Consider the following 13,173-nt stretch of genomic DNA (forward strand, 5'->3'; position numbering starts at 1 on the left):
TGTTGCTTTAAAGAGGCCAACATTGTCAAGTTTTGTCAAGATTTCCTCGGTCTTTATTTTTCATGGGCAAATTTTGTCAGTATTTCATAGACGGACAGTGGTGAATTTATGATTCGAACCTTGTGGGGTCTCTGTGTTAGAGGTCTAAGTTTTTTTAGATAAAAATAGAGAACGAAGGGCGCAAAAAAAAAAATAGTTTATTCACTGAGGTATTTCGCGAACACTTGATGGGCTTGTTGTCGTCACCTGAACTGAGTTGCACACGTGTCCAACAATATTAACATATGCTGAAGCAATTTGACAAGTGTTTTGTCCATGTAACCTGCAAGAGGCATACTATCAAACATACAAAAAGAATCTTCAGAGGACTTCACATATACTTTTCTCAGACTCTGAGTGATCTTGAGACCACCTTGGTCCCAATGTGCATCTGCCACTATTGATGGATTTGCCACCTACTAATCAACACTGATACTGACGTAAAATTGCATTTATTAATCTCGCGCTAGTTACATGTATGGCATTCTGTCACAAAAAAATACAGCGTTATTAGTATCGAAACCGTTCATTATATATCATATTTCCTATTAACAAGTTTTGGACGCATACATTTTTTTACATTATTCAACAAATTATTTCACACCAAACGCAAGAGTTCAGAGAATAGAAGAATAAAATAAAAATACTTGTACATAGTATGGAGAACTTCTTCTTAAGATATTATTTGTCACATCCCGGTCCGGGGCGGATCACTTCCCGGACCCGTTCCACCACCGTAGCACGATATTGTCCGCTTTGGGCTTACCATTCCCTCACGATTTTGTTTTTGGGAACTCACCGTAGCACGATATTGTCCGCTTTGGGTTTACCATTCCCTCACGGTTTTGTTTTTGGGAACTCACGAGCAACTTCCCAGTGGGTCACCCATTATGGGATTGCTCTCGCGCGCTACTCGCTTAACTTCGGAGTTACCATGGAACCCGAAGCCAGTGAGCCCCCAAAAGGCCTCGTGCTAGGTAGGGATGGGAATATATATATAAGGATCATTCCCTGGGCGATGTGGGATGTCACATTATTAGTACTACTATATATATATATATATATTATTAACTTTAAGAAATTTCGCGGAGGACTGCCATTGACGACCCAGAATAATAAGCTCATCGAACTAAAAACCCGAAGGGAAGGTCAAGTAAAATTTAGACGTCCAACAACATGTTAAATGATAATAGAACGTTAAACATCATAACATAAGAACCAAGGAGGTTGAAAAGAGGATTAATCTTTCCTCGTGAACTCAATTACACATACCCAGTAATAATTAAGATCTAGTTAAGAAAATATATCCCTTCCAAGTCCAAATTAACGAGAAACGCGTTCATTCATGGAGATTCCTTTGTAGGGTTCTTCGGTTTTGGATGGTGGTTGTGTAATGCAAATTAGGCCACAGGTACATTACTGATAACAACATCCTCGAGGAGAAGAGGATTAAGAAGGTGGGGATAAACCAGTAGATTAAATGTAGTCCTGAGATTGTGCCGTGGCCGGGTTTCATCACTTTAATCAGTGACCAGACGTATATCCCCACGAGTGAAGCGCTCAAGATCGAGATGAATAAGGTGTAGGGATGAAGAAGAAGATCGTTTTGAATAGTCCTGTGACAAACTTCATGCTTATTCCTGTGGGAAACCTGTTGAGTATTTCTCTGAGAAACGACATGTTCAATGAGTAGTATGAGTTTGGTCGAGGATTTATTTCTTTTAATTTTTTTCAAGAACTCAAACTCAATAGTACTTTGTAGATTTGGTAAGAGAAAACTATGAAAATATATAGGCTCACACAAAACCCTAATTTATAAGGGAGAACTAATAAAACGTCCTTACAAAAATGTCCTTAAGCAACTTTTCTATTATTAAGGATTTTACCCTCGTGAAGTGCAACTCCCTTCATTGTTTAGTACAAAAATGTCCTTAACAATAAAGAAAGTGTCCTTAGTAATTAAAAAAAAAAAAAAGGTAATGCTAGGGTAGCCAAATTTTTAAACTAAAATTTTTAAATCAAATGATGTGGATGTTGATTAATGTGGTTATTTTCTGTTCATGACATACCATTTGGTTTGCAATTTTAGTTTAAAATTTTGATTTCCCTAGCATTATTCATAAAGAAATGTGCTCTAAATGATAAAAAAAATTGCCTGAGAATTTTTGAATAAAAAAAGGTTTTAAGAAAAACATTTTATTAATTTTCTAAATTTATAATGATTCCTTGTGCATTAAGGAACTTGTACTTCCTCAAATCCAAAACCAAACCCTAATTATCTCGCCATGCAATCTCTTCCCCTTTATAAGGATTTAAAGATTCTTTTCCTTCCGACAAATATTTTAATATATTATATTCTGTTTTTAATTAGCACTCTAAAAATCTCATTCTATATCCTCATAAGTGTATTTTTCTTTCTAATTATAAAAAATTTGGAATGCAAAGTGAGATTTTTAGAATCCCAATATCGACTCACTTTAATTAAAGAAGAGAACCAAAATGGTATAATATGTCAAATAGATATATCGCTTTCCCTTTCTTTCCCCCACAAGCCATCGCAGAGGCGCAGAAAAAACCACTAGGGGGTGCTTTATTCATGTGAAAAAGAGACGTAGGGAGGACGTAGCACCGTTGCCCAATTACAATCATCCAAAAGAGCATCCTGAATAATATTAGGCGCTCGCTCTTCAAACCACTCCAAACACACTTCATTAGTTAAACTGTTGCTACCAGTTAGAGCTGTTATTAGCACTTCGAAAAAATCATGATACACCGCATCCCAAATGTGTGAAACATAAGACCCAAACATGGGAAATGTAAACAAAATCATGGAGAAATACAATACGACTTTTTTGGAGTGTCAGTAACAACACCCGACCAACACATAGAATGGCCAAACAGAGAACAAGATGGACGAGCTCATTACGTAATTGAATGGTAATTCCAAAACCTTTGCTTTTTATATATAAACGATGTTTGGGAAATTTTGATTACAATATGTCCGCTGCAACGCTAATGGCTTCCCACAAAATGCACTCTTCAGGTCTTCCACCTCCAAACCAGACCAACACGAGAATTTGACGAAAGAATATGAAAATACAAGTGATGAAAAAAAAAAAATTGAAGTCAAAAGGCATTCACACAATATACAAAATACACAAGAAGATGAACAACTCCACCCAAAACCCAAAATTCCTGCCGCTAATCATGGTTGGTGTCAATTGAAGTGCCCGTCCTGGCCTGTGAAATTCGATTAGCATAAATAGTCACCAGCCGTAACTGTGTGCTGTTGAGCCCCTCCAGGTACGGCAAGAATGCTTTTCCGAGCATGATGTATATATCGACTAAACAGAAGACAACAGTCTGCACAACAAAAAATGAAAAAATTCGGTCATCGGCACCAGAAGACAATATATGCTGAACGTAAATGACTCCCACGGGCCAATGTGTAGTTTGAGGGACCAGACAAAAAATAACCATTACCTTGCGAACGTCAGCACTCTGGTTTCCAAACGCTTCGAAAAGTGCAGGCAAAAATGATGGTAACTGAGCCATCAGTTCCTCTTGTGAAAGCCGGCCCACAAGCTGACAAATCGAACATAAGAGCCTTGTCAAGATAACTGTTCATAAAAATTACGCATGAAATAGGATAACTCCTAAACTAAAATTGAATGTTCGGAATCGATCATTAGACATCAACTAACACAGCTCCAATACATGGAAGCATAATACCTTTGTCAAACAGTTGATGCAAGTAACAAGAATTTTCTCATCTTCAGTTACCAACAGAGGGGCAATAACCTGCAGTATCGACAATTGGCAGCATGTTAAACAGTAATCACAACAAAGTACAGGGGAAAGAAGCCAAACATAACTCAAAAAGTTTCTGATATTTTCATTTATTTTTTCACTTCTAAACAACTGGGTAAGTAGGATGATGGATTGTAAATACGTACGCTTAGACATCTGAATGGATCATACTGAGCCAAAACGATGCTCAAGCAGTGCTCGGATTCATTTGAAACCTGACAGGAATATAGAACGGTTTGAGCCATGGAAAACAATGTAAGCCCGGAATAAAATAATTAAAGCAACAAAATTTACCTTGGGAACTACATCCTTCGTAACATGAAGCAGCTTCTCAATTACGATCTCAACAGAATCTTCCATTGCATGTTTCTGGAAACAAATGAAAGCAACATCAGGAATACAATTTGTAAGAGCTAAACAATTTCCAGGCAATGCATATCCGAAAAACTAAGCACAAACCTGGTTTTTAAGCATTTCGACAATCAAGGAAAGAGAGAGTTCCCGAATCGAGGAATCCAAATCATCCAACACCTCAAGTACAACAGTCAAAATCTGATTGAAGTACTGCACATGCACCACAGAACATTCATTAATATAAGATCGAGTAAACACATCACAGAATTCTAGTTTTATACCCAAAAAAATGTGTATATGTATGTGGTAATAAAATGTGTTTCCTCATCCCATTGACTTCACTGTGCAGTCAACAGTCTCAACATTGAAATCCATTTCTACATTACACATTTATCAACTATTAAGTCAATTCTCGATGCTAGTGTGATCCTGAAAGCTAACACCATTTCAAAGCTACAAAATCTATGACATCAGACAAGCATTCTACAAATGAGAGAGTTAATACAATAAAAATAAGGATATGTTGTAACAATGCTCAACTTCTCAGTTTCTAATTTATTCAAGCATTCTCTCGCTGTTTTCTTATCTTCACAGAAATGTTAAATATTTTTTTTACAACTTACATACATTAAATAAGACAGAAAACGTGTCAAGTCTCAGGACTAACAAACCTTGGTCCAAACAGAGTGGTCATTAGCTATGGAAGCATCAATTAATTGTTGAAGTGCACCACGTTTGCTTGCTGTAGGGCTTTCCTCAGTTCCATTGCCGATCTATAGAGACATTCAATTAATAGAAAAGAAATAATATAACGTTAATGCCCCATAAATGGTAAAACTATATCTATATATTTCCTCTCACAACAGTTGACCATATAGAGAAGTAGATTACTGGTGCAATTATCCAAAAAATAGTCATCATGATAATAAAAGCTTAAAAGGGTAAAATGTTCAGTAACAAAACAATGATAATAAAATTTCTCTAAGGAAAATTTTGAGCTTATTAAGCCAAAGAACTCACCAGATGGAGTATTTGAGGAATGCTGGGACCTGATTCTGGTGTAGAATTAACCTTCAAAGTTGTAAGATTATAATGATTAGGGTCCAAGTCAGTCGCAGCTTCACTATCATGCCCAGTACTCTCAGCAACCCCTATATGGTCCAAGCTCATAAGACCATTAACATCTAGGCAAGTAGTAGACAAGCCTTCTAAATTTGTTCTACCATCAACTTTATCCACTGGGCTGGTCCAGGAGCCCAAGTTCTGACTCACAGAATTCATAGTGTAAGACATATCCTTGAATTTTGAATTGAGAATATCAGTGTTGGAACCGGTCTCAAAATTCTGATACAAGTTCTCCTGTGTTTCATCAGAAGCTGCTTGACCAATAGTACTGGTGACCATGGCCGATTCTTGGGTTGAACTCCACTTCCTGCCACCATCAATATCAACTGAACCAGCAGAATACCTCCCAACAAAGTGACTCTTCTTTGAGGCACTAACATATCCTTCTTCAGAAGATGTTCCAACTACATCAGATGGATCATAAGAAGATTTAAGGCGCTGGCGCTCTTTCTTGTTTTGCAAAAAGTTCATAAGGTCCACTTCAATACGAGGAGTGTACTGTTTCAGGGCCCTTCTCAAAGAATTTTGTTCTTCAACTGACAAACTAAGAATAAAATTCAAGACAGCTACAGAATCAAAGTGGGAGTAAACAGATATTATGCATGTAATGGCTGCCTCCTTTAGTTTAGTATTTTTATCATGGACCAATGGCGCCAACTTAGAAAGCCATAATTTAAGGATGCCAGTATTACCAGAACCTTCAGGATTCAGTGAATGCTTGTTAAAAGAACTAATGGAAAACTCAATAACAGCTAGTTTGGCCTTTGGTGATCGCTGCTCATCTAGTGAACGGAGCAAAGCAGGCAAGAGGGAATCTACGCTGTAAGTTTTGCTAACAATACCCAACGTTGTCGAGCACGGCTGCCTAACTAACTCCTTTGGGTCAATTAACCGTGAGAAAACGTGGGGTAGGATCCTTTCCATGTAACTTTCAAAGGGCTTACGGCAAGATGGAATAATATCTGCTAGTGTTGAAAGAGCTGCCTGAGCAACTTTATGGTGGGGATCATCCAAGTGTTGGAAAAACAACTTCATTACTTTCTCAAAATTCTGAATCACTTCTTGAATTCCCTTTGGGCCTTGCTGCAGCAAAGATCGTAGATAATTAAATGCAGCAACCCTAGCATTCCAGTCAGACGATGGATTCAGTCCCTCACTCAAAGCATCATTTAGAGATGTGGGACCTTCTACATAATTGGACATTTCCCCAAGTGAGAGTTGACTATCATCAAAACTTCTCCTCCTGCCTGCAGACATCCTTCCAGTCACATTCTTCCTTAAGAGTGGCCTTTGGAAATTGGGCACGTGATTGCTATTTGAATCCCTAAAGTTCCCATCTCTGTGAGACGTGTCATAGTGCTTATCGATTTGAGAGTTCATGAATCGTCTAGCCTCCCTAGTGTCATTGTTCTCTTCGATGGAACCCCTTTCATGGGTTCTCTCGGAAGGTCTCCTCATTGGGTATGACGAAACAGTTGGCATAGCTTCTGCTGATAGATTACTGCGATATGACGATTTACCCGAATCTTTGGAAGCTTGAATTTGTGTAATGATATCAGACAAAACCAAGCCACCATTGCGGCTACTACTTTTATGGATACTTGAGGTAGTTGAATCTGCCATTAAAGAGTTTGAGAGATGATTAGAAGCTGGGGCAGCAGCAGGGAATGGTGGATCACGAGATGATGGAGGGTCAACTCCTGCACTAGGGGCAAAAAGAGAACAATTTAGCCGCTCACAACTGAATCAAATTTGCTAAATTGAGCAGCTAGTTCATTCCCAGAACTATCTAATGACTCCATATACTGAATTTTACAAGTTGTATTGTAATAAATAAAAAATAATATATAGGCAAAGTCATTAGGTACCTAGATCCAGGCTTGACGACCGGAGAGTTGAATTATGTTTCTCAGACAAATCCAAACCTCTTAGCATGCTTTCAATTGCACTGACCTTCTGTTTGCTTGCATGCAACACACTTTCCAGACTACGTTCAGTACCTTTACCATGTGACTTTGCTTGCGACAGAAGTAGTCCCGAAGAGATAGAATTGCCAGTTGATAAACTTGAACTTCTATCCATTGCAACAATAGCTGAAGTTCCATACCCAGGCAAATTTGAAGTAGCAGAAAGCTGAGGAGTATGTGACACACCCCTATCACGAACAGAAGGAGAAGCATGACGCCTATGTACTCCCCCATCCTCTTCATTGATTAACTGTGCAAAATTGTAAAGATTAAACAATGACTTCTCCATAAAAATACAATACAATCATCCTTGCGATAAAGAAAATGTCATACCCTTTGAATAACAGGATCAAATAGAGAAAATAACCGTCGGGAACGCTCTGGCCATGTTTTCGAGAACATTCTATAGCACATTCTTGCAGTTGATCGGACCTATAAATATACACAGGAAAGTTCCACATGTGAATCCTAATACATCTGAAAACTCAAACAAGTCAGAACAAAACAATATAGGAATCCTTAATTTCAATACCTCACTCATTGCATCTGCCACGCAACACCTTATTAGATCTTCATACAAATCCGCTGATCGCTGTATTTCAGGTGCATCAGCCCAATACTCTAGTATCAACAGTGCATAATCACAGCACCTACAATTCAAAATATATTAATAAATAAAACAAAAAATAAAATAAAAAACGCATAACTCTGCATCTGCCTGTGTATGAATTGGTCTTGGGAGTTATACCTTGCACGAAGTATTGCATTACGGTCATTCTTTGCACAATCAGCAATACGAGGGAGCACACGAGCAACTTTACAATTACGCAACATCTGAAAAGCAAAAAAGATAAAGTGCCAAAATCCTGCTTTAAAAAGTTGTTTTCTTTTACTCGGAAAAAAAAAAGTAAAAGACCATTAGAGTTAGAATTACCGTTTTTATGCAGTTATCTGCAGACTCTGCAATTACAAGTACGGTAATCACAACCAGCTTGAAAAGAACCTGGTTACAATATGATAAAATTAGTTAAAGAAATTTATCACTTGAGGATATTCTTTTCGGTCAACACTTGAGGATTGATTTTGGAAAAAAATGAACTTACTGGAATGAACATTTCCGCACATGCCTCAAAATCTCCTAGTAACTCCTTTGACAAAAAGCATAACAGATGGCAAGCCTAAGAAGAAGAAAAACTAATCAGCACCCCAAGGCACACGAACAAGCACAAAATATTAAGAAGGTATGAACAGCTGCCTTTGACATTTGTACCACAATCTATGCAAGGTTTGCAAGAGTTAAATGTCTAATCCAAATATCTCACTTGACAACTGCAAAGAATAGCAAGAACTAACCAGTCTCTGCCTCTAATTTAATACTTTGTTTTTAACTGTTTTGGGTAGCATTTTATTATAAATATTTATTTCTTGAACTAACTAGTGAACATTTCCCACAAGAGATGAGCTAAAATACAAACTGAAAAATGGTACATCTATAAAATAACAGCAAACTGTTCACAAAAGAAAGCTGCAGGTTACTAAAAACTTGATTGTGAACTAATCACCTAAAAGTGGTTTCTGGGGAACAAGAATAATTCCATAACCAGGCACATGAAAAATAAAAGAATATGTTAGCACACCTGTTTCACTATGCTGGACCTTCGATCAGATAATTGTGTGCTCAGAGGTCCAACAAGTTGCTTCAGAAGTCCCCGGAAACATTGGTAGTCAGCAGCACCTACATGTATTTATTAACTTGAACTATTACAAGACAATAATCTTTTTGAAGCTACAGCCATTTCACAGTTATATTACTTGTAACAAATAGATTAAATTTCAATTCATCAAAATGTGAAAGCAGTTAAGAATTGTGAGAAAAGAGGGATCTGGGAGCAAATGATACAATTCAAAAGAAAAAAAATGAATATACTGAGGCAACAATACAATGGTTGTATCTAATCAACATCAGTTATGACACACAATAAAGCATAAGTTTATTGAACATGCATGTCTGCCCAGGGCAGAGGGGCTGAGATGGGAATGGTAGGAAATGCAAGAGAGTGAAGGAAACAAACCTCCATATACAAGTCCTTCAATTCTCTGCATTGCAGCAATGCGAATTGACCAGTCTTTCTCTGGTACAAGGGTGGAAGCAATTTTCTCAATTTCCCTTATTAGTTCCTTTTCTGAATAAACTTTAATAGGGTCTACAGATTTTTCGGTAGCATCAGTTTCTGCTGCATGGACAGAAGAGAATAACAATTCAACGGATATCAATTATTTCAACATCTTAACAGTTCCACAGATAATGCAAGAATATTTCAATCAAAACTAAATCCATTTACACAACTATATGCAGAAATTCTTTTACAATATGAGAATTTTACTGTATAGGCCAATTTTTACTGTGCCAACATGTTTCAATAGTATCCAGTACCAACATGTCCTAGATATGAAATTGCAAAGTCAAAAATCTTTAATTTTCCACATCCCATCTAAATCCAGAAACCAAAATTACGATGGTCTTTCATCATATGGTATAAGGAATAATTGAACTGGCTTTCACAACTATAAATTAAGGCAACGAAGTATTGTCTGGGTCATGAAAACTTATAATAAAAGCTTCAAAATTCGTCAGCATAATGTTTATATAAATGCACATATGTCAACTACAGTTTTTTTTTTTTTTTTTTGGTTTGATGGGCCTCAGGTGTCCCCCTTCCTAGGGAACTAAACTACAGTTAATTTATCACTGAATAAATCAGTAGGTACGTAATCTCTTGAACTTCCCAGAATTGATGGGCAAAGCATCCTAACCTCCAAAAAGAGACGCTTCCCTTGAGGAACTTTTCGCCTTTGGACTACTTTTCTTGTGGTTAAGGTTCACAGGCTTCGCTTCTACAGCACTAAGTCCATCTGACGAGCGAATCTTAGGTTCAATCCTCTCTAACCTCGCATTAATATCCTTCAGCTGCAGTTACACATTGTATAGCAAGAATGAAACCCAAAGAGCAACCCGCATCATATAACATTCAAATTAGTTTGACAAAATTACGAGAAATGATCATTGTACTTGAAAAAAAAGGGGCAAGGAAATATATGAAAGTAAACTGCATATTATTAGACATTCACCATAGACATAGGAAGGTGGTGCCTCTGAAGTTCATCACGGAATTGAGGCCCTGCCTGCATATACATCTCCTGGAAATAGAAAAGAAAGCATAAATAAGAATAATAGTCAGATGAGACGAGGTTGTAGTATTACTTGAGAAAGTATAAACAGAATAAGTCAAACTCAAAGTATAAATCCAATACTGCTAAGTTATTAACCTCAATGCACGCTATAGCTGCATCCCTTACACCAGGATTTGGATCACTTAACATCTGTAGAATCTAATTATACAAAAACATAGCAAACTTTAGTTTGTTTCTCACAAGTATATGAACTGGTCAGGGAAAAAAGAAAAAAAAAATTGATTGTTTTATTCATAAAATTCAACAAACATACCGGAGGAAGTATAGTACGCTGAAGTGGAAGTTCAGTTGATGCAAAAAGTCCAATTGCTGAGGTGACCGTCCGTGCAAACTCTTCTCGAACTCTCCAGCTTTTGTGCGCCCAGGCATAAGATCCTGCTCTTTCAACAATGATTGTCGGAGAAGAAACCTGCAACAGAAAGAAAATGAGATTTGATACTTTTTAATCCTAAAATGGTACAACGATTTGTGAACAAACCAGAATACATACTGATATTTCAAAGAAATCAGATAAAAACTACAAGGGCACTATTAAGATCTCCAGCTTCCATACGCACACAAAGAAGGGGCTCACAAAAGTACTAATTGCATTAAGACAAAGACTGAAATAGTGAGGCATACTAAATATGTGTTGCGGTATCGTGTTGTAAAATGATGAAAATGACATCCATTATCCAACATAAACGGTTCAAATCTAGGACGCACATCTACTGAATCAGGCAAATACTTTTATACTAATGAAAACCCATCTTATCATTTCTTCATGCTATTCACAGAAACTTCAACTTCAAAGTGGTTCAAGTATTTGTACGATACGGGTCACTAAGTCTGTTATCCATTTGAGCCACAATAATTGAAAATTGGATCATGTCTAGATGCATTAGCGACAACCTGAAAACATCAAAGTGCAAAACTGAGGTGTATCTATGCTACGGTAAGCCATACCCGCACAGCAAAACACCTCTAATACAACTCCATTGGTCTCTAACCATATGCTAAAATCCACAAACCCTGTTGGCCAACAATTTCGTTCAAATTTTCAAGTGACATTACCATGTTATCATCTTTTGAGAATGAATCTACAAATTGGAAGCCTCGACGATTTCGAGTTTATTATTGCATTGCATTTGGGAAAATAAGACAAAACGCAGAGTGCAAAAGAGGAAAAGAGTAAAAAGCACACCTCCATGAGAGTAAGCAGGAGCCTCCGAGCGGCGTCGCGAACGGGCTGTTTGCCATCGCCCAAACGCTCGACGACGGCGGGAACAAGCGCATTGAAATGGAGCTTGAGGTGGTCGCCGGAGAGCACGGCGGCGGAGGCCAGTGCCTGCAGAGCGCCCTGGGAGACTCTGAAGTTGTTGTCCTTGAGAAGATCCAAGCAGCAGTCGACGAGCGACGTCACCTCCGACGAACTCAGGCTCTTTCTGGACGCTTCCAGAAGCTGATGCAGGCGCTCCACTCCCGCCATGCGCTCCTTGGTGTCCTTGGCACGCGCGAGCTCCAGCGCTTCCTCCATCGGAGCAACTTTAGGGTTCTCTGGGGGCGTGATCTGTTGCGGTCGGGCTCAGATCTGGTGAATTAGGTGCCCAATGAGGGCATAAGAGAGAGAGGGGTGGCGTTTGGAGTTGGTGGAGTGAGAGAGTGAGTGACTGAAAGCGAAATGTAGAGAGAGAAAGTGCGGAGAGAGATGCTGAGGAGGATGACTGTGGCTGAATTTACAGGGTCTTCCCTCTCTCTTCCGAGTCTAAAGGTTGAAGACGATGTTTGGTTCGGATTTTAGAGAAAGAAAGTTTTAGAGAGAGAGGGAGAGGGTAGTTTGGCTTTTTTGCTTGATTGAATTTGTAGGAGAAGATGAAAAACAACAATGTGGTTGAGGCTGGTTCGAGACTTTAACCCCCGGTTTCTATTTAATTTACTGTTTCTACCACTGTGTTCTTACTAGTCTGTGGTTGCTAACTTACTACAGAAAACTGTCACAGTCTCTGTTTATTTAATAATTTTTATCTTTTTTTTTTTTTAAGCATAAGTACTTTATTAATAAAATAAATTGAAAAAAAAACATTTACTCACGTAATCACATGTAACTAAATGGAAAGATAATGCTCATGAAGACAAATCTTGCATCATTTTTTGATGAAATTGCAACAAGCAACACTACTTCGGCAAAGAAGTCATCTTATAAGACATCACGAAGATGTCTCTTAGGGCTGGTTTGGTATTGATGTGCTTTGAAAAAAAGCTGCTTCTGCTGTGCAGTGAGAATAAGCAGCTGTGAAATAAAGCAGCAGAGTGTTTGGTAAACTTTTTTGTAAAAGTGCTTTTGAAAAAAAAAAAAAAACAGTATTAGAGTGTTTGGTAAACTTTTATGTAAAACAGATGTGAAAAAAAACCGGTTTTTCAAAGCTGGGTTTTGCAGCTTCTTGTTTTTGGCTTTTTTCATCCAAAACTGTGAAAAAAACCTGAAGCTGAGTGTTTACCAAACACAAAAATAGCTCCCAGCTTTTTTTTATAGCAGCTTTTTTCAGAATCACCTCAGTACCAAACCAGGTTTTAGTCTTTTTTCAGGGGAACAAATGAAAACAAAACCAAAACAAAAATGACAAAACACAAAATAAACTCTTCATAA

At 37.8% G+C, this 13,173-nt stretch overlaps 1 protein-coding gene across 1 annotated transcript; it reads right to left on the reverse strand.

The window, feature by feature from the left end:
* Positions 1-2,966: 2,966 nt before the first annotated feature.
* LOC103960331 (CLIP-associated protein) lies at positions 2,967-12,298 on the reverse strand. Its single transcript, XM_018650659.2, has 21 exons — positions 11,731-12,298; positions 10,801-10,956; positions 10,623-10,685; positions 10,425-10,493; positions 10,110-10,263; positions 9,368-9,529; positions 8,933-9,030; positions 8,399-8,473; positions 8,230-8,298; positions 8,044-8,129; positions 7,828-7,945; positions 7,629-7,727; positions 7,197-7,545; positions 5,224-7,028; positions 4,875-4,976; positions 4,309-4,413; positions 4,144-4,218; positions 3,996-4,064; positions 3,772-3,840; positions 3,523-3,624; positions 2,967-3,402 (listed from the first exon to the last, which is right to left on the reverse strand). The coding sequence occupies exons 1-21, from the start codon at positions 12,061-12,063 to the stop codon at positions 3,241-3,243; spliced, it is 4,320 nt and encodes a 1,439-aa protein (XP_018506175.2). The 5' UTR covers positions 12,064-12,298; the 3' UTR covers positions 2,967-3,240.
* Between the last annotated feature and the right edge of the window lie 875 nt (positions 12,299-13,173).

Source organism: the organism of the source record quoted next, unplaced genomic scaffold (genome assembly GCF_019419815.1).
Source record: "Pyrus x bretschneideri cultivar Hongxiangsu unplaced genomic scaffold, Pyrus_bretschneideri_v1 Contig10, whole genome shotgun sequence".
NCBI classification, from domain to species: Eukaryota; Viridiplantae; Streptophyta; class Magnoliopsida; order Rosales; family Rosaceae; genus Pyrus; species Pyrus x bretschneideri.

Excerpts from the sequence above, each read along its gene's own strand:
- LOC103960331 (XM_018650659.2), bottom strand. The coding sequence starts at position 12,063 with ATGGAGGAAGCGCTGGAGCTCGCGCGTGCCAAGGACACCAAGGAGCGC. Across the intron at positions 4,065-4,143 it reads CGAAGGATGTAGTTCCCAAG|GTTTCAAATGAATCCGAGCA; the intron begins GTAAATTTTGTT and ends TATTCCTGTCAG. Across the intron at positions 3,403-3,522 it reads AGAGTGCTGACGTTCGCAAG|ACTGTTGTCTTCTGTTTAGT; the intron begins GTAATGGTTATT and ends TTTGTTGTGCAG.